Source organism: Leishmania panamensis (assembly GCF_000755165.1).
Source record: "Leishmania panamensis strain MHOM/PA/94/PSC-1 chromosome 13 sequence".
NCBI classification, from domain to species: domain Eukaryota; phylum Euglenozoa; class Kinetoplastea; order Trypanosomatida; family Trypanosomatidae; genus Leishmania; species Leishmania panamensis.
In genome coordinates this window covers 425,114-444,926 of record NC_025858.1, presented here as the reverse complement: position 1 = coordinate 444,926, position 19,813 = coordinate 425,114, and the positions used below count along the sequence as shown (strand labels likewise).

The window sequence follows — 19,813 nt, the reverse complement described above, 5'->3', positions numbered from 1 at the left end:
AAAAAAAACACACACACGCCTCAGTATCTTTCTCACTTCCTCCTTTCCCTTCCCCCTCTCTGGTTGATCTATCGCAGCGCCTCGTTGCGCACCTGTTCCCTCAAGGTACGCCTCTTCGGTGCATCAGCACAGACCATCGAGCGCAGAGCATTGTTCACCCGCCACCCTCATCACACGCACACACACGCACACGAGAGCGCTCAACTCGAAGCGTTTTTTTTTTTATTTCGTGCTGCTTTTCCTCTCTTCTCCCCCTTGTTGCCTTTGGATAGAGGGCTGCAGTCGTGTGTGTGTGTGTTTGGTGCTGCACTGCAAGCACGAGAAACCCCCACAGGGCAGTCGATAGCAAAGGCAGAAAAGTGCGAGCGCGGAGGTGGCGTGAGACTCCGTTGTGCGTCAGTGGTTGTCTGCGCACGTGTGTGTGTGCGTCGCAGAGAAAGGGGAGGAGGGGGAGGGGGGCAATGAACCGGTGGGCTCTTTTCTCGTCCGACAATGACGACGATGTGGCTGATGTCGTCAGCGTCGCGGGCGCAGGTGCAGGTGATCGAGGCATGTCTGGCGCATTGGGCCCACTACTGGCGTTGGATACGGTTTCTACAGGTAGGGCGTCTCAGCGCTACTCCTCGAGCGTTGACAGGGACAGAATGAACACAGCCGCAGTGCAGCTTCCTGAGTCCAGCAAGGTGACAGCCACTCGTCGAAACCTGTCGCAGCTCTTCGGCGCGGGCCCTACGCCATTGACGACGCCGACAGAAGCCAGCTTTCCGAGTCAGCCCTCAGCTATGGAGAACACTGCCGCCAGAAATCTTACAAACGGCGCTGCAGTTGTGACTGGCAGTGGGGCCACAGAAATCCCTGCCTTCTTCGCCCCGCGGTTCGATTACGAGGGCAGCAGCAGCACGGGTGCTGCAAGCGGCGTCGCCGCTGCGGTCGTGGCTGCCACAGGTGAGGCGGCAGCGGGGCTTATCACAGCGGAGCATGCAGTAGTGCAAGCGTACCGTGACTCCCTGTACAGCGGCACGTGTATCCTGGCACTATGTGTGCCCTCTGCTCCTACCTCCGTAGTCACCACCTCTGCTGCTTCACCGCCGTCAGTCGCTTTGCGCCGACACCTCCTGCGTGAGAAGCAAGGGGCTGGCGCTGCGTCAAATGTGGCGGCCTGCGGTCCCACGTTATTGCTGGTCAGTAGTAACCGCCAGGTGCTCTGTCGTGTCGCTCTCGACGCCACCGACGGTGTGTTTGCTAGCGACTCGCTGCAGCTGCGCCAAGACGCTGCTCAGCCGCAGTACCTCACCTTCTTCGACGCCGGCTGCACTGGTGCCCGCCGAAAGAGTTCCTCTCAGAGGTCTGCAGGAGGTGGGGGCAGCAGCAGGTGCTGGTGGACGTGTATGTTTCCAGATCGCGACAAAGCGAGCCGTTTTCTTGTCTCGATCTACACTGTCGCGCAGTACGCGGCGGTGCTGGCTAATCGTGAAGGCACCACGTCGGCGCCTGTTTCATCCGTGCGCACGCTGCCCGCTCCACCGCTTTCCAAAACTAACAAGGCCGAGGCCGCGGCAATGGGTGGAGCACCGGACGTGGTCCGCCCAGACGTGCCAGCGACCATCTGCTGGCAAACGTGGGCGCTATGTCGCGTCAGCCAGCAGTCCCTCTACTGTCTTCCAGGCAGCTGCATTGAATCAGTACTACCGTCGACACCACGAGCTGTGGCGGCCACAGATGGGACGCTCTGGGATGCGGCGGCAGCAGCGCTAGTGGGCATGCAAGCGGGTGAGTCACGACTCGTCTTCTTGACGCCAGAAGAAACGCGCATGCGGCAGCCGACATCGCGAGCCGACTCACACCGGTCGGACCGTCCTGGCAGAGGCGCGCTCCAACGCCCTCTCGACACCCCGGCAGTGATGTACATGACGTGTCTGGAGGTCACCTCATCCCCAATTGGCGCACCGAGGCCATCGACTCCGGCTGCTGCTAGTGACTTGGCACCGCTGCTTCCGCACCCTACCCCTCCCGCACCTGCCACTGCCACCGCGGGGGAACAGCCACCGCTTGCAGCAGCGCCGTCGCAAGTGCCTGGCACTGCCAACGCGCAGTCCACGGACGTGCTGCTCCAGCAGCTCCTCCTCCACTTACTGCAGCAGCAGCCACATGAGCCGCTACCGAACGCCCACACATCACACCAGGGGCCATCACACGGCTGGGGGGACATGGAGCGCGCACTGACTCGCGTGCAGGTGCAGCTCGGCTCCCTTTACGAAAAGATCGACCGCCTTGACATTGAAGCAAAACTACAGCACAACAACACGGAGTTGGAGCGTGTCATGCGGAGGGTGGTCGGGCTGGCGCCGCAGGAGGAGGTCGCCGTCGAGGATTCCCTGAAAGACCGGGAGAAGCTTCTTGCCAGCATCGAGCTCTACCGCCACAAGTACGAGGAGGCGAACGCAAGCTACCAACGAGCGCTGGAGGCGATGGGCCGCTCGTCCGACCGCGCTCAGGCGTTGGAGAAGGACCTGCACCTGCAGCAAGACCTATGGGCTCAGCAGCGGAAGGAAGAGGCGGAGCAGATGCGTTTGCGGCTGGTGGAGCGTGATGTGCGACATCGCGAAGAGCTGGAGCGTGTGAGCATGGAGCGGTACGCCGCGGGCAGGTCGGACGGTCACGCCGCAGGCTACCGAGAAGGCCGTCAAGCGACGCTGCTGGAGGTGGAAGACAGCGGCGCTAACGGCGGTGGTGGGTCGGTAGTGGCGCAGTGGCGAGCGAAGCTAATGGCACAGAGCCAGGAGGTCATTGCGCTGCAGACAGCCTTGCAGGATGCCAAGCTCCGCCACGAGCGCGATCGACGCCAGCTGCGTGCGGAGATCGACGTCTTGTCAGAGCTGAACGAGAAACTGCAGCACCTTCAAGTCAACGCTGACGTTCGTGTACCAGAGGAGACGGCACAGCAGCAGTGCAAGCGCGTCAAACGAACACTAAACGCCGTGTACAGCCAGGTGGAGGGGCAACTGCTACAGCTTTCCTCTCTCCAGCGGCGCGCACGAGCTGGGGACCCACAATCATCGCGGACAGTGGACGAGGGTGCGTATGTCGAGGGAGCACGTGAGGCATGGAGCACCGACGGCAGCGGCAGCGGCGACTTGGTTGCCATGGATGATGTCTTGGCCATCATTATGGAAGCTATTCGATCTGAGGCGCAGACGGTGGTGGCGCAGATCCGCTCCGATGAGGCGCAGCGGACGACCAAGAACGCTGAGCTGCGAGCACTGACGGTGGCGCGGCGCAGCGGGCAGCAACCAAGTCCGGCATCTTCTCACGGGTACCCGCCCTCCGCATCCTCCGCTCTCCTGGTGAGGTACGGGGTGGAAGAGGAAGTACGTGGGCCTTGGGTAGAGCACAGTACCGCAGAGAAACACGCGTCGACGACCCCGCCGCCATCACCGCTTCCACCGGTGCACACGACCGCATCGCAGGACGCGCTCGCAGCCGTGGCGGCGGCTCTACTGCCGAAGGTGGCTCAAGCGGCATCCATGAAGGCGAGCGCAGCAGAGGCCGCAGAAGTCACATACCGTGGCGACGGCCGCGTCTGTGAGGACACCGCAGTCAACCAGGCAGCAGTTTCGCCAGTAACTGTTGAAGAGCCGCTTTGCTCCGAGACAGGTGCGACAGGGGGTGGTGGTGAAAATGGAGATGCAGACCCAGTCGCGCGTCAGTCCTGCAATGCACCCACCCACACTGATCTCGACGCTACTGCGGCTTCCTCAGCGGTCTCTTCCTCGGCCTATGAGCGGAGGGTGGAGTTTGCTGACGTGGGCGATGGTGAAGCACTGCGCTCGAATGTCGCTGACAATACCGATGGTCACCATGCCTTTTCTTCTTCCGTCCTCGCCGCTGCTGATGATGCTGCCGCCGCGTGGGCTCCAGGGGGTCTTTGTTCGAGTCCCGGCATAGCTGAAAAGGCGCAACCAGTCCCCACGTCACACCCCACTGTAGCTACTACCGCCACCACCTCAAGTGCTCCAACGTGGGTGGGTGTCGACAGCCCGTGCATGATGCATCGGGCGCACGACACACTAGAGGAGGTGCGCGCGGTGGACATCGCGAGCGCTCACACCTCACGGCATTCGGGGACTTCTTTATCGTCGTCGTCTTCGTCGTCTACGTCTGCGAAGTCGAGCCGCATGGCCACTCGACTTTCGGGGGACGCTCGAGCTTCGCCGCCACCGCCGCCCTTTGTTCCCCCGCCTGGGAACGAGGATGATGATGGTGGGCACCATGGCGGCGAGGCCATTGGCGACAGTCCTTCTGGTAGCATGACAGCACCTGGCTGCACTCACGAACCGTGGACAGGGTCGCCCTAGCCAGCCCTACCCCCGCTGCCCCTGCGCTACCAAATGACCTCTCTCTCGCTGGTGCGACTGCTGGCCGCGCCACCCCCTCATGTGATGCTCTGACCTTTTCTTCCCTGTCAACCGCGCTGCGAGAGGGGCAGGGCAGTCGACTCTTCAGCAGCTCTCCATCCGCGAGGGACGAAGGAGGGGCAATCATGTGAAATCCGCGCACCCCCCCCCCACCTCTGCCACATTGCACAGGCGCATCTCGGGCACGTCTCTCTCGCTCTGCTTCGCAATCATGCTTGGGGGAGAGGGAGGGGGAGATTGCTACACACGCTTGCATCTGTGCGTATGGTGGCGGCGGAAGGGGCAATGAAGACTTCTCCCTTCCCCTCCCCCCCCCCCACTACGAGAACAAGAGAACATCAACAAAGCAGGACGCGTTCGTGTCAGCGGTAGGCGCTGTTGAGGCTTCCTTGCTGAATCTGTAGTTGGTGGGCGTTTGCACGCTTTATTGCCTTGCCTGCAATTCGCGTTCCCTCCCCTCTACCAAACCGCCCACAGCTCCATCGACTGCTGAACTATTCAGCATCGACCTCCTCGCGGTACCCCCTCCTCACTCCTGTGCTCGCGCCCCCTCCTTTCCGTCATTTTCGTTTACTCTCCGGGCCTTGCGCACCTCTCTCTCTCTCGCACACACGCACACGCACACTCGTTTTCTCTGCTCTCTTGCTTCCCTTCGCTTGTTTTCTCTCATTTCTGAAAAATGGGACCGCATCACCTCTCGGTGCGCATTGCTCCCTTCGACCCCGACGTCATTCTCTCCTCCTCCCCTTCCGTCGGTACACTGGCATGAGCGTGTGCGCACACGCACGCACACACACACACGCGCACACGCACGCCTCTGCAAGCAAAGAGGCGCCCAGGCACGCGCGCCTGTACCGTTCACTCCTGAAATTCCTCACTGTAACGGGAGGCATGCAAGCCGCTGTCACTGCCTGCAGCGTGGGCGACGGTGGAGGCCAGACGCAGCAGGCGGCGAGTCTGTTTCTGCACGATGTGAAACATCTTCTTCGCTGGCATGCGGTGGCTGTGGGTGTGGCACTGGCCGCCACGCCGATTGTTTACCAGGCGGCCCGTATCGTGGCGCACCGGTACCGAGCGGAGCTGGTGAACCTAGCGAAGGACTCGATACAGTGTGAGGCGCTTTTTAACGGAACGGAGGCGAATGGCGCGCTGATCGACTCGGCGGAGGAGGGCGGCATACTCATCTCCTACAAGAGTAATTTGACGGACGCGAGGGAAGCAAGGGGTGGCGTTGGTGGTAACGCACCAGTGTTATGGTCAGGCTCGCCACGATCGCCGTCACAACAGTCGGCCTCGATGTTTGCTCTCCGTGTTGGTCGTCGCCACTCGTGGGTGGTTTCGCCGTTCGCCTACCAGGTGTTGGCGGCGCAGCGCGCGCCTCACGTGCAATTTGTGCGGACCTGCAGCTGGACTGCTGTGTGTCAGTACGGCGTGGTCATGTTGCGAGCCGCGACCACGAGTTGCTTCGTGTCTGTCGCGTCCATTACCGTTCTCTATGCCACCTGCCGGACACTTGACTGTGTCCTTCCTTTCGGTCCGCTGCCCACGGCGGATAACACGAAGGATGTGACTCCGACATCGCTCCTCAGCGCGCTTGCTACGGCACCGCTTTTCACCACCTCTGCGCCCCCATTTCCAGCCGTCAACTCCACTTACGGCCTTTACAGCTTCAGTGTCTCGGCGGCTGGTGTGTGGTCGCGGCTGTTTCCTCGTCTGGGGGCCCTGCAGACGCTCTGGCAGCGCCTTGCAGGATTTACACAGCCGCTGCATTTTGAGTGGCGCGATGGACCCGCGTCACCGCACGCGCTGGCGGACAGCGTCTGGGCTTCACTCTCGCCTCGTGGTTACTTCATCGTGTCGCTGCTCCCGCGCTTGCCGTCGCACATCTCCATGGGGCTGTGGTGGCTAGCGCGGCGCACCTCTATTGCAGCGATGCATCGGTGGTACGCCGCGTCATCGTCTGCGAGCCCAACGGCGAAGACAACAGCACTAACGGCAGCCGCTGCTACTCCGCCACTTTCTACAAGTGCCAACACAGGTGCCGCAGATTCTGTCGATCCCTGCACACCTGAGCTGTCGAACCGGCGTCGATGTCGTCAGCCGAGGAGGCTAATCCCCTCACCCGTTGCGAAAATGGCGGCGCTGCTGATGGGTGACGTGGCGTATGCTGGTATCCTGTTCCTGGTCACCTCGTATGCAGACAGCAACACTCGAGGCGGTGACAATCCCTGCTGGCCGCTCGTGCTCAACGACGCCAACACGCGGTACAACTTGTACTGTTGGGCTGAGGCCATCTGCAGCACGTTGCGCTTGGTAGGCCTCTAGGGAAATCATGCAAGGGAATGAGCCAGGGTGCACAGACGACGAGAGAGAGGAGCGACGAGGAGAAACAGCCCCCTCTGTTTGGCGGGGACTGCTGACGTGAGTACGCGTGTACCTTCTTGTTGCGTGCTTCGCTCTCTCTCTCTCTCTCTCTGTAGTGCTTTGCACTTTGAGTAACGCGAGAGAGGTAGAGAGACAGGAAGGAGCTGTGGGTGTGTGTGGGTGTGTGCGTATGGCACTCGCCGAAGTAGTGGCTGCCAGTGCAACCGCCCCTCCTCCCCTCAAATTGCAATGTTCTTGGCGCCCCGCGGGTATCATTTCCTCGTCTCCCCCTCCCCCTCCCCTTGTCTCTCGATCTCTGTGCTGTGGTGCGGAAGAAAAAAAACAAAAAGCCGCACCACAGTGGCCGAAGATATACGCTTGTGTGTGTGTGTGTGTGTGTGTGTGCACACACTCTCTCTCTCTGAGTTGGACAAAGAGGTCGCTGCCTCCGCTTCGCTCTCTGGATGTGGGTGAAGGCCCCCCCCCCTCCCCCTACCCCACCCCACGAACAAAAAAACCGAAGGAACAAAAACCACCACCACCACGAGGGATATATGGTGGCAGTGACCGTGGTGGACGGCTGTAGCTGCCGTCAAGCGTACAACTGTGTCGGGGAGAAGAGGGGGGGAGGGCGCACCCTGCGTGAGCAGGCAAGCAACAACAACAAAAAAGAGAGGGGCTGGAGGGCTCGGTGCACTCGGCACCTTCCTCCTCCTCTCCACTCACCTTCACGTTCACCAGCACATGGGCCTGTGCTTGAGAAGGTATGTCTCTCGATTTCCTCGTCTCTTTGGGTCTTTACCACACACCTCTCCTCTGTTGTTCATTCCTACACCTCTGTCTTTCCCCTTGTTTTCTCTCTCTGTACGCGTGCTTGTGTGTGTGTGTGTGTTTCACCTGCCGTGGCACGTCTTTTCCACTTCACTTCTTACCCGCTCGTCCACTCACTATATCTGCTCATCCCCTGCCCTCCTCTGCTTCCACCCTCCCCCCCCCTTGGTTCTCGCCTTCAAACAGTGCGGCATTTTTGCCAACGCCCTCTCCCCACCACCACTACCACTAGTCGTCGTGTCCCACCTTTCACTTTGTGTGGCCCCTCATCGACCGGTCGCAGCGCATGGTTGTATATGTACATCAATCATCTCTTTCATTCACCATACTGAGTGTGTGCGTGTGCACCTTTTTGCCTGGGCTTTTGTGCGTCAGTGTAGGTGTGGGTAACTGTGCACCATCCAAGCCTGATTTTCTTTCGCTCTTGCTCGCCTTCCTCTCTTCCCCCTCCCCCTCCTCTCCTCCGCTCTCGTCCTCCTTCGCTACCACCACCACCACCACCACCGCATCATCATCGGTCCCACTGCATTCTTTCATTTTGCTTCCACGCGCCGTTTCCTTGCGCTCTCGTCTTTTCGTTTTTCTTGTTCGATTCTCCCCCCCCCCCCCTGGGCACTCTCCGCCGTGTACATCGCTCCTTCTCGCTCAGCTCCCACGGCTCCCATCCCATTCGCTCCCTCCCTAAGGCTGAGACGCGGCACAACAACGTATGGGTGTTGAGTTTCGCCCGTTGTTGCTCGCTCCTTTTTTTTCCTGACGCGGCCCTCCTCTCCCCGCCTCCTACGCCGGAAAGCAAAAAACTAAAGAAAGAGAAAAAAGGCTGCCCGGGAACACACAACACAGACATCCATGAAGTTGCCTGCCTCTCTTCCTTTGGCAGTGCTGCTTGTGCTGCTCACCTTGAGCGGTCTCGCAGAGGTGGCCCAGGCGCAGGGTCTACTCGGTCTACTGGCACTGCAGATGAAAGGGTACACGTCGTATAGCTCCGCTTCTCTGTTGAGCTCTGGCATAGCTGTCACGTACTCCAGCACTGAGACGACGTGCTTTGACGCTGGCGGCGTCCCAGCCAGCGACGCAAACACTCGGTTGAGCAACACCGTCGCGTACTGGATGAGTATCAACGGCGGTGGAAGCACGAGCACTATCTACACTGGCTCCAGTGCGGCGCCGTCCCTGCCCAACACGGCCTGTGCAGAGCGTGTCGAGGGCGCCACGACACCGAACAGCGCCAACTGCTACTACCGCTGGCGCTACGGGTTCTACGACATGTACTCGTACAAAGACGAGCCTGGCACGGCATACTGGGCTAACCTCTACCAGCAGAGCTCGGGAGGCAGCCAAGTTCTGAATCAGTTTGAACAATTCATCTGGGAGCCTAAGGTCGACGCCTCTGGTAAACGATACCCACGTGGGTACTTTGGCGGCGTCGCCAGTTTCGACCCCGTCATGAGGGGTCTCTACCGCATGGACGCGCCACTAGTGCCGAAGAATAACGACCCGAACCCAACGAGCAGCTTTATGATTGTGTGCGAGCACCAGCTCTATCCGGAGAGGCCCCCTTTTACCACGCGCATGCCGCAGCCAGTGTTTGTGAATGGCTTCAAAACCCTCATGTGGTCTCAGTCGCACTGGTGGGTCATCTTCCTGATAGTAGCCATTATCATCCTGGCCTTCCTCTTCTTCATCGTCATCTACTGCTGCTTCACTTCAATGAAGCCAAAGGAGGAGCCGCCGCTGTTCGTAATGGTCATCCGCGAGCGCGTTGGCAAGGGGTACGTCGTCACTGATAGAGCATCCCAGGCGACAAACCAGCAGTACGCCGTGCCAGGTGGGATGCCGCTGCCACCGCAGATGCTGTCACCAGCGCAGGAGGAGCAGCGCCGCCAGATGCGCTATGGACGCGGTTTTAATCCTCTGCAGCCGCACGGTTCGGAGGACATGGCCGTGGGTGCGGCCGGTATCTACCAGAACGGCGGGCGCACTCAGTATGCCCACGGCAATGTACCCACGAACTCGGATGGCAACCTCATCGGCTGCAACGCCGTGGATATCAGCGAGGAGGCCTTATCTTACCAAGGATCGTCACAGAATGTACAAGAGGCGGATGGCGCTGGAAATGCTTCCCAGGAGCCCAGCCTCGTCACCTCGAAGCGTCGCAGCATGCGTCGCAGTCGTAACCGCAACATTTCACAGGCCTTCGACGATGTCGAGGTACCACAGGCTGGCGAGATCGATGAGGCGAACGTGAACCTGTAAAGAGAACGAGGAAACCACAGAGAGAGAGCATATCTGCCGCTCTCCCTCCTTCAATTCTTGCTTGAGAGGAAGTGGAAGTGGGGTACGTGGGATGTGTTTCGGTGTCTCGACTGACTCCTTCTCTCCCTACACCTCCCCCCCACCCTCCAACGACCCTCTGCTGATGTGCACATTTTGTGTTTTGTTTGCCTGTTTTTTCCACAGGAAGACCGCGACGACACACCCTCTCCTCCTGCTCCTCCTCGCCGCCCAGGAAGATGTCTTTGGGCAAGCCCATTTCAGTACACGCATGTACACGCTACCCCTACTCTTGTAGGCGACACATTCTCTCCGGGAGGCGTGATCTCTGTTCTTCGCGTGATTCCACGGGGCAACGAACAAGCTCAGGAAAGAAAGATGAAGAGGCTCAACAACATGAGTACTTGCGCGACTACTGTGTTGGCTACGGCGACTAGTGCTATTCTCTCCTGTGCTGGAATTGTTCCCCCCTCCCCTCTCCCTTTTCTGTCTGGACCCTCCCTCCTCCCCCTCCTCTAGGCTTCTGGGCTCGGTTCTCATGCTATTTTCGTTCTATTTTTCTGCGGGCATGCATCGGTGCTTGTGGGCTGGTCTGCTGGTTTGAGTTTTCTTTGCTCTCTGTTCACGTTTCTCGCCTTTCACTGCCCCCACCCCGCAGGTATCTCTCCTTTGGTGGGTGTGCGTGTGTGTGTGTGTGTGTGTGTGTGTGTGTGTGTCCATGAATATTTCTTTTATTGCCTCCCTGCCATAACCCGCCCCTTCTTCTCATCCCCTCCCCCCTCTACTACCCCCTTCAAGCTGGAGTTGTCCGCCTCTTTGATCCGCTGTCTTGGTTTGGTTTTGCTCAACCGCCTTCTACCCCCTCCTCACCTCTCCCTCCCTCTATTCACCCCACCCCACACACGTGTGAACAGCATACACGCACATACCTGCTTCGTGTTGATCGCAGCTCACGCTCCTTCGCTCTCTCTCTCTCTTCTCTTGCATGACGGACTGTATGTGTGTAGGCGTGTATATGTCTATGTATCTGCCGTGTGTAGGGGCCTGTGCGGACTGGGGTTATCCTCTCTGTTCTTTGCGTGATGTTGTTTTGTTCCCCGCGTTCTGAACGTGAGAGTATCGCCTGCTCTGATAGGTCAAGCGATTACAACCACCTCCCCGTTGAGCCCGCGCTCCTCAATTCACTTCACTGCACCTTTTCCTCTTATGCTCTTGCTTAGTTACTCTCTTTTTCTCTTTCCTACTGGCCTCTACACATTAGGCATGTGTGTATGTGTGTGTGAGTCGGTAGGCATGAATGTATCTCCTCCATGCTCTCCTGTTAGATGTGCACATTATATCCTCTATGTAAATTTATGTATGCATATGTATATATATGAGAGAGTGTGTGTGTGCATGTGTATGTGCCTAGTCATTGCGCGTTGCTTGTCCTTGGTGCTGTCGTGCGGCATGTATAGAGAGGTAGTGCACGTGGTGGTTATTCTTATGTTTCTTCCTTTATATATATATTTTTTGAATGGAATAATAAAGGCAGCACGAAGGAAAGGGAAGAAAAAAAGAGAGAAGGAGGAAAAGGGGACTCCGATGAGACGCTCTCGATCGCGTTCCGCTTAATGCACACACACACACACACACCCTCTCTCTCTCCTCGTCGTTGTCCCTTGCCTGTCTCTTTCGTTTCCTGTGCATGAGAATGTTGCTTGACCTCTGTTTGGTCTCTCCTCCTCTGCATGTGCAGCTTCCTTGTGTATTCAAGTCTCTCTCAGCTGTGTGCGTATGTGTGTATGTGAGGTGGGGTGGGGTGGGGCGTATATATATATAAATATATACTGACATTCTCCTTTGCATGTCATCGCTTCCTCTGCATCGCGACACCAAACTTGTTTGCCGGCCCTCCCCCCTCCCCCCTATTACCCCATTCACTCATTCATTCATACATACACATACACACACATGTCGCTTGTTTTTGTTCTTCTCTTTTCTTCCTTGCTTGCTTTTGATGTGGATGGACGCAGGGCCTGCTGTAACGTGCGCGTGCGTGCCCCCCCCCCCTCCCCTCCCTCGCTTGTCCTCCGCCATTCCTCGCATTTTTTGTCTTCTCGTTTTTCTCGTTTTTTCATCTTCTCTTCTCTCTTTCTTCGCTTCTCTCGCAGATCTGCACAAGAGCACGTCTGCGCGTAAGGGAGGAGGTGTGGTGAGCTGTGCTGTGATGCGTGTCCCCTCCTCGTTGCCTTGCATGGGATGCCGAAGTGGGTGTGGCAGTAGAGAACAGAGTCCACAACAGAAGCAATGAAGGGGCTCTCCCACGCTCAGAGAGAAGCGAAGGAAATGGGATACTGACACACCGGGGTGCCGATACATGCTTGTGGCGATCACGCTCACTGGTCTCTACGTGAGGCACGTCACCCCCCCCACACACACACACACACCTTTGCAGGGAGAGAGGAAATAGGGAACGATGTACAGAGTGAAATAGAAGAGGTAAGGCAGTCAGCCATAGAGAAGGAAACAGAGTGGTCTTTTTCGTTGTCTGCACCTCTGTGCTTTTTTATAGACCTCAGCTCTCCCCTCGGCTCCCCCTCCCGACACCGCAAGCCCGTGAAACGAGTAGCCTCTCCACCACTGTCTTCGATTTTTTGAGCTTTTCATGTTTGCGAGCTCATTCCCCCGCCTCCACACACCTTTTCTTCCACCATTGCCTCCTTTCCTGTTGTGCTGTTTCGATGGCTTCTTCCATGGTGATGGTGAAACACACACATACACACAGGCACAGGAGCATCTGCACTTTCACATATGCATGTGTGTGTGTGTGTGTGTCACTGACTCTATCCTTCCTCTCTCCTCTTCCTCTTCGCCGCGAGCACCGCTGCCGTACTGGACACTTTTGTCTCGACGTTCAGTTTCACATGTGTCGTTGCTTCCCTGGCCTTTTCGCTCGCTTTACCTTCTGCCTACAAATGCGTCCAGAGAGTGGAGGACATAAAAAGGCCCCCCTCTTTATATACCCGAAAAATGCGCCATCATGCAGAATGCCCTTCCCTTTCCCCTCTGCTTCAGCGTTTCCGCCGCATGTCTCTCTCAATGGCTCTCTCTCCTTATCCTTATTCCCTCCCCCTCTCCGCTACTCGCACACGCACACGTCGTCTACAAAGCTGGCCGTTCACTGTGGCAGCGCATCAGGCAAACAGGCACAAAAAGCTGAAGAGACCACGAGGCAATCACAACAACAGGGAGACACCAGGAATTAAGAATAAAAACTGACAGAGCACAAGAGAGAAGCAAAAAAAAAATAGGAAAAGCGTCATCATCAACTTTGTGAAAGTTGTGCCCGTTGCACTGGCGACTCTTCCATTGACGCACTCTCTTCTCCCCCTCCTTCTGTCTTTGCACACTCAAGCACCTCTACAAAGTTTCTTGTCGCTCTTCGCCCCGCCCGCCCCCTCAAATCTCTCTCGTGTGTTTCACTTCCTATCCGGTTGGGACTCCGTTTCGCCAGGCTTCGTTGATCATCTTCTTCATCTCCATCATTTCTCTCTCTGTGTATCCCTCGCAAGCACTCAGAGACACTGTGTTACGACAGGAAAACCACACCGAGCACTTAGCATGGCAGTGCAGCTCGATGGGGCAGTGACGCCCCACCACATGGATGGCGCTCGTCGTCGTCGCCCCACCACTCTGTCCGTTGCGATGCTGCTGCTCGTGCTCCTCAGTTACGGCGTCGAGTATGTGCAAGGCTTTGCGTACGTGCCGGTGGTGACCACCTTCGTGAGGCCCGACCGAAGCGGCGACAAGATGGAAAGCCGTCTTCTCTGTCAAGAGGGTGGCGGCTACATTGCTGGCGAGCCAACGGCCGCGCTGCACACCGCTGTCATTCAGGCGGCACGAGGTGCCGGTGCTGCCACGGAGTGGTACGCGTACCTTGCGGCCAGCACGAACGCAAACCCCTTGATCAATTGCCCTCCACCCCTAGTTGACCACGTCATCGGCTCCGGCGCTGGCGCGTCCTTCGGCTGCTACTGGCGCTGGAACCAAGGCCGTTGGTCCGAGATGGACGATAACCCAGACTTGCCGCTGTACATAAGCCACGTTGGCGTCACCTTCTATGCCGGCAACTACTTCTTGGAACCGTTGTCGCCTTCAGTGAGCGTGTACGGCGTGCAGGGCGGCTTCCCGTCATGGTTCAACAAGACCGAACCCTTGAAGTCGCAACTGCGGCCGAGCGCCATGTTTGGCCAGGACCTTCTTGCGGTCGGGAACGGCGACGCGTCCACCTGGTCCGACAACAAGGCCTCGGGTGGCTACAGCTATGCCGGATTCTCGTTTAGCGCCATCTACAACAGCAGTAAATGGAACGCAGATGCGCAGAAAGCGAGCCAAGCGAACTTCTGGGCGGTGTGCCAGGCACAAGGCTCGAGCCGCATGATGTACGAGCAGCAGGACACCTCCAGCAAACTGCAGAGCCTCTGGTGGGTCGTCTTCTTCGTCGCCCTCCTGGTGCTGTGCTTCGTCGTCTTCGTCTTGGCGGCGTGCTGTCAAGACAATGAAAACATGGACGAGCCGCCGGAGGACGCACCGGAGTGGGCACAGGAGGAGACAAAGCAGGTCACGCACACCAAGTCCTTTGTGTCGACACGCTCTTTTACGCAGCAGCACAACTGCCACAGCTCAGACGACGACATGAGTGTGAGGAACCCGGGGGAGGCCTGCCAGCAGAATCAAAGCAACATGTACGGCGCCAACCACAATACAGCGAATCAGCTGCCGTACAATCAGTACCCCAACCCACTCTCGAGCCAGAATGGCGCCTACAACCAAGGAATGAATAATCAGTACAACGATCATAGCCGCGTTACGAACAACTGGATGTAAGGCGCAGGGTGCAACAACAAAAAAAAACGCAACGCAGCAGCGATACGTTGGGGAACAAGTGCGGGCGTGCGCCCCTTAGAGGACCAGAGAACAATGACCCGACTGACCTGCTCTACAACTATGTGGCTCACGCTCTGTGCCAACTCCATTAGCCGTGCACACCAGCTGTTTCGCTCGGTGACACGCGTCTCTCGTTATGTTCTCTTTCGTACCTGGCGCCTTGCTGCCATCCTTTGTTCTCGGTGGTTTGTGGATGTACTTCGTTATCAACTAGGTGAGAAGGGAGCGTGTCGTCAGAAGTCAGAGCAGGGGAGGAGGGACGAGGGGGAGGGGGGAAGGACGTCGTCGTCATTCACGCCGACTCACTCGCCCATGTGTGTGCGTGTGTGTGTGTGTGTGTGTGTGCGAATCACGACTGCGACTTAGGTGATTGCCGCGCCTCTCTCTCTCTCTCCCCCTTCTCGCCCCCCCCCTCGCTTCTACCCCCATCCTCTCCCTCTGTGTGTAGTCCTCTGGAACTCCTCCCCCCCTCCCCCGCTCTTGGGTGCCTTTTCCCCCTCTTCTCTGTGTATGTATGTATGTATGGGGGTCTATATTACCTGTGCTGTGGTGCACGTCTGTTGGGTGTTTATGATTAGTAGTATTATTCTTTGCGCCCTTTGCTGGGGATGTCCCTCGTTATACTCCATCGTTTCTCAGTTTCGCTCTCTTGGGCGGATTTGCAGTTGGGGGGACGGCGGGCGGGCAAGGGGAAAAACAGCAATGCCACGCATACACACACACACACACGAGACGCAGCACCCTTCCTTCATGCTTTCCACAAATCGCTTCGCAACTCTCTCTCTCTCTCCCTTCATCTTCCGTTGACGCTCCTTTCATCACTCGTCTCCTCTTTCGCCACTGGTAGCTGTCATCTGATACGTTGGCCGGAGAGGGGGGAGGACGCTTTCTCATTCTCTCCATGATGCACGTAGTGAACGCGCTTGCCTGAGAAGAGGTCAGAATGAAGAAAAGGGTGGCGACAGCTCTGGTGGACGAGGATCCCGTGTATCTCCCCTTGCGTCTGTGTAAGGGTGGGAGCCCGTTGTATACCGCGCCTACATTGATTACCCTCTCCCTTGGGCCACACTCGATGTCCCCTTTCCCCTCTGCGACCCCGCTCTCCCCGCCATACCAGTATTGTGGACTTTTACTCTCTCTCGCCTCTGTGTGAGCGTCTCCCAATTTCTCTCGATGAGTTAGCTTGCTTCACTGAAGTCTCTTTTGCGTGTGTGTGCGGCTTCTGTTAGTCGCTCCCCTCCCCCGCCTTCTCTTCGCTTACGTATTCGCAAGTGTTGTCGCTTGATGGGATAATCGCGTCTGTGCTCTTCTTCAGGGGCACGCACGCGCCGTGAGAGAGAGGGGAGGGGGGAAGAGGGTGGATGATTAGAGGACTGGTACATGTCAGCTATTCTTTTAAAAAGAAGAAAATGCACTGCCCTCCTCCAGCAGTGCACAACAAGCGACAAGGGCACGCAGAATATCTTCCATGAATAGTATATCCCCTGCTGTTTCCCCCTGAGCGTGTGTGTGTGTGTGCGTGTATTCCCGACTATGTATTTCTCTCTCTCTCTCTCTCTCCCTCTGTGGGTGCGGGTATCTTCTTTCATGTTTACTTTGTTTTGCTTTGCTCGCCTTCCCTCTTTCCCTTCGCGAGTCTTGGGCTGTCTCCCCTCTTCTTTATGTGTGCCTCCACTCACTCCCTTTTCCTGGGCAATATTTGCTTCCCTGTCGCCCCCTTGGCCTGTATCATTGCCCTCACAACCCACAACGCGCACACGCTCGTGTTTACGTAGGTAATGTATGGGCATGTGCCGATGTTTCCCCCAAAGTCAAAAATGTGCACATGCGCCGCTACACGCACGCAGGACAGACAACGAGAACCGAGTGTCATGGCGAGGTGCGGTAGTTGATGCGTGTCGGGCTTCGTTACGCATCTCCCTCTTTTTTTCCTGTTGGTCTTTCGGTGGCTTTGCGCGATCCATTACTCTCTCCTTCGCTGTTCCCTCCCCCTCCCCCCCCCTCACCGCCTCCCTCATCAACTCGTTTTGTGTTTTGTCGTTGCTTTGCTCGTCTCTCCTTTGGTGGCGCGTTGCTCCCCACCCACCCACCCCCCTCCATGTGAACCTATTTTTCTCTCTTCACCGCCATGTTCCTATGCCTCCCCCTCCCTCTTCTCGGCTAGGTAGATGCCCCCTATGAAGATGGTGCTCTCTTTCTCCCTCGGCCTCTGTGCACATAGCCCGCGTGTGTGTGTGTGTGTGGGGGTGTGTATGTGGGTGGGTAGGTGGGTGTGGTCTTTCACCTTTGCTTCTTGTCAGTTTGGTGCTCTCCTTCTCGCATATTTTTCTTCCTTTTCTTGTCTAGGACATCGCCTGTCTTTCCCCTCCTTCAGATGTTAGAGGCATCCACGCATGGTCGGCCTACCCCTTCCTCCCGCTTCCTAGTCCATCGCCAGCTCTGCCTTGGGCGCATACACGTGGAGAGTTTGAGAACCGAACAGCAATGCACCTGCTCAAAACACACCACCTTCTGCCCTCTGCGCTCTTCTCCTCTCCCCCCCCCCCCCGCGCATGCGTTTGTGTCTCGCTTCTCTCTCTCCGCCATACGGGTCACCATGCCAAACACTGTCCACGAAGGGAGTGAAACACACAGCGGCTTGACGCGTAGAGGTGTAAACTGATGTCCGGCAGTAAGGGGGAAGAAAGAGGGAGCGAGATATGGGTGAGGCAGGCAGACGAGGAAGAGGCGTCCAGTGATGACCTGCAGATCTCCCCTCCTCTCTAACACTTCTGCTCCTCGTCTTCGCTCTCTCGCGGAAAAGCGGGTCTGACGGGGGGGGCACACACGCACCCTGTAGCCTTGCTGCGACGTCCGCTCTGGTAGATGACGGCAGCACAGCACCGAAAGAGGGGAGGCGTGGCACGAAGACACCTGCGCTCGCGTCTTTGGCTCTTCCGCCTCCCCTCATTGCCTATGAATGCATGCGTGTGTGTGTGTGTGTGTGTGTGTGTGTGTGTGTGTTACCTCCTATAGATGCTCTCCCTCTCTCTCTCTCTTGGTCCTTGCTCTCGCCTTTTTCTTTGTGGGGTGCATGGGCTGGTGCGGCTATGCCATGAAGATGGCAATCGCTACTGCTGCTGCTCGCTGCCGCTCATGTTAGGCGTTGAGGAGAGAGTCTCACGCTACTTCGTTGGCCCTCCTAATTTGTCGCGCTCTTTTCTTTTCGGTGTTTCAGGATTGTGGACCCCACCTCGTGTACCCCTCGTCGCCTCCCTTCGTCTCCGCCCGCAGGGCGCGTGCAGTAGTCACTGGTGGTTCAGTCCGGCACCTTCAATTTGAAGAGACTCCTCGTGGCTGTGGATGCGAATGGGTCCCCCCCCCCCCTCAGGTTTATGCCTGGTACTCCACTTCTTAAGGCCACAGAGAATAGCTCCCTCCCCCTGGAGGTATGCTGCACACGTCTTTCATCGCACACCGCGTTGCCGCTGAGGCCACCGCGGCGCCGATCTCGTACCGGCATCAAGAGAAAATTCGCCTCTACCGTAGCTTGTTGAAAGGGGCGCACGGCTTCCCGTTGCGCTCGCGCCGTGACGTCATTACCGAGGAGGTGCGGTGTACTTTCCGAGACCCAAACAATGAGCAGCTGAGCGAGAAGGACATTGACTACCGGCTTATCCTCGGATGGGAACGGGCCAAGTCGATCAAGACGTACGCACAAAACATGCACTGGTTTCACTCGCGAGATGAGGTAACAAAGGAGATGATGTACTTCTCCGAAGAGCGGGACCGCAAGAAGATGGCAGAGATGCGCCGCTTCAACCAGGTCGGCGATGTCCGCCGCAAGACTCAGGAGGTGACGGAGTTCAAGTCCACTTACTATAATGTCCACCCCGACTATCACTGGAAAATTGGCCAGAAGCCGCTGACTCACTCACGGGACGTGTGGCGCGCACGCGGGCAGTACGGCTCGGACGTGGGCGGACCGCGGCAGAAGTTTTTTGTGCGTCGCTTCAAGGCCATGTTTCCGCAAGGCTGGTGAGCGGAAGTAGAGAGGTTGGGCAGTACTGAGAGAGGGGGCAGTGAGGAGGAGGAGGAGGGTCATTGAGGGTTCAGCTGGGAGGTGACAAGCAATGCGTCATCTCGTGATTGTTGTTGCTGTAGTGGCCGAGCCGCTAGAGATCGAGGGAATACCCCGAGCAACACTCAGTTAAGTGCGTTGATTGCGCCGCCTCGACCCTTCCCTCCCCTTTTTCCCCTCTCTTTCCCACTTGCCTCGTCACCCTCCCCCCCCTCCGCCAATCGACGCTACGCACGCACCCCTCCCCCTCGTGCTCGCTACTCCTGTCGTGTTTCTTATGTATGCCCCTGTGTTATCCCCCACTGTTCTTTTCTGTGTCTGCCTCTGCGTGTGATGTCTCTGCCAATGCCTGTGCCTCGGTGTGCCTACGCATGCCTGTAGACAATGGGTGGTGGTGGTAGTGGTGAGGCAGACGCTCTTTTGGCAGCTGGACAAATCATTATGGTGGTTGACCTCTCGTTATCTCTGACCCCCTTTACCCCACACTCTCTCCCTCTCTCCCTCTCCAAGCGCAGAAGGCGAGGCGCGTCAAAGGGAAAAATATCACAGCTCCAACCACAGCGCCTGCACGTGTAAGTGGGTCTGCTGTGTGGGTGCGTCTCTGTGGGTTTTTCTCCGGCGGGGACAGACGGACTCGTAGCATCGATCGATTTCCCCTGTCTCGTCACCTGCGGTGCTGCCAACTGGAATGCCTCACCTCTCCTTTATTCCCATCCCCTTCCCCGTTCGTCCTTCTCCCCATGGCTTCTGCTTGTCCTCCTCGTCCCTCTCGCGTGCGGCTCTTATCTAGCAAGCAGAGTTTACCCCACCAACACTAGCACAGGCACACACACCCATATCCGGCCATTCGCCCCTCCTTTGTTGGAGAAAAGAAGGCTGTGCTGGTGTGAGCGTCGCACCGCCAGTACCCACCACCTTTAGCTAGACAGCTCTTACAGTT

General features: G+C 57.6%; 5 protein-coding genes across 5 annotated transcripts; all 5 read left to right on the top strand.

Annotated features, from left to right (window-relative positions):
- Positions 1–461: 461 nt before the first annotated feature.
- Positions 462–4,355, top strand: LPMP_131210 (hypothetical protein; the record flags this gene model as incomplete). Its single annotated transcript, XM_010698900.1, has 1 exon — positions 462–4,355. One exon carries the CDS (start codon positions 462–464, stop codon positions 4,353–4,355), a length of 3,894 nt encoding a protein of 1,297 aa, XP_010697202.1.
- Positions 4,356–5,306: 951 nt separating this feature from the next.
- Positions 5,307–6,740, top strand: LPMP_131200 (hypothetical protein; the record flags this gene model as incomplete). Its single annotated transcript, XM_010698899.1, has 1 exon — positions 5,307–6,740. One exon carries the CDS (start codon positions 5,307–5,309, stop codon positions 6,738–6,740), a length of 1,434 nt encoding a protein of 477 aa, XP_010697201.1.
- Positions 6,741–8,459: 1,719 nt separating this feature from the next.
- On the top strand, positions 8,460–9,866 carry LPMP_131190 (hypothetical protein; the record flags this gene model as incomplete). Its single annotated transcript, XM_010698898.1, has 1 exon — positions 8,460–9,866. The coding sequence occupies one exon, from the start codon at positions 8,460–8,462 to the stop codon at positions 9,864–9,866; it is 1,407 nt and encodes a 468-aa protein (XP_010697200.1).
- Positions 9,867–13,487: 3,621 nt separating this feature from the next.
- LPMP_131180 (hypothetical protein) lies at positions 13,488–14,753 on the top strand (the record flags this gene model as incomplete). The annotated part of the gene is made up of 1 exon (XM_010698897.1): positions 13,488–14,753. One exon carries the CDS (start codon positions 13,488–13,490, stop codon positions 14,751–14,753), a length of 1,266 nt encoding a protein of 421 aa, XP_010697199.1.
- Positions 14,754–18,243: 3,490 nt separating this feature from the next.
- LPMP_131170 (hypothetical protein) lies at positions 18,244–18,834 on the top strand (the record flags this gene model as incomplete). The annotated part of the gene is made up of 1 exon (XM_010698896.1): positions 18,244–18,834. The coding sequence occupies one exon, from the start codon at positions 18,244–18,246 to the stop codon at positions 18,832–18,834; it is 591 nt and encodes a 196-aa protein (XP_010697198.1).
- Positions 18,835–19,813: the final 979 nt, after the last annotated feature.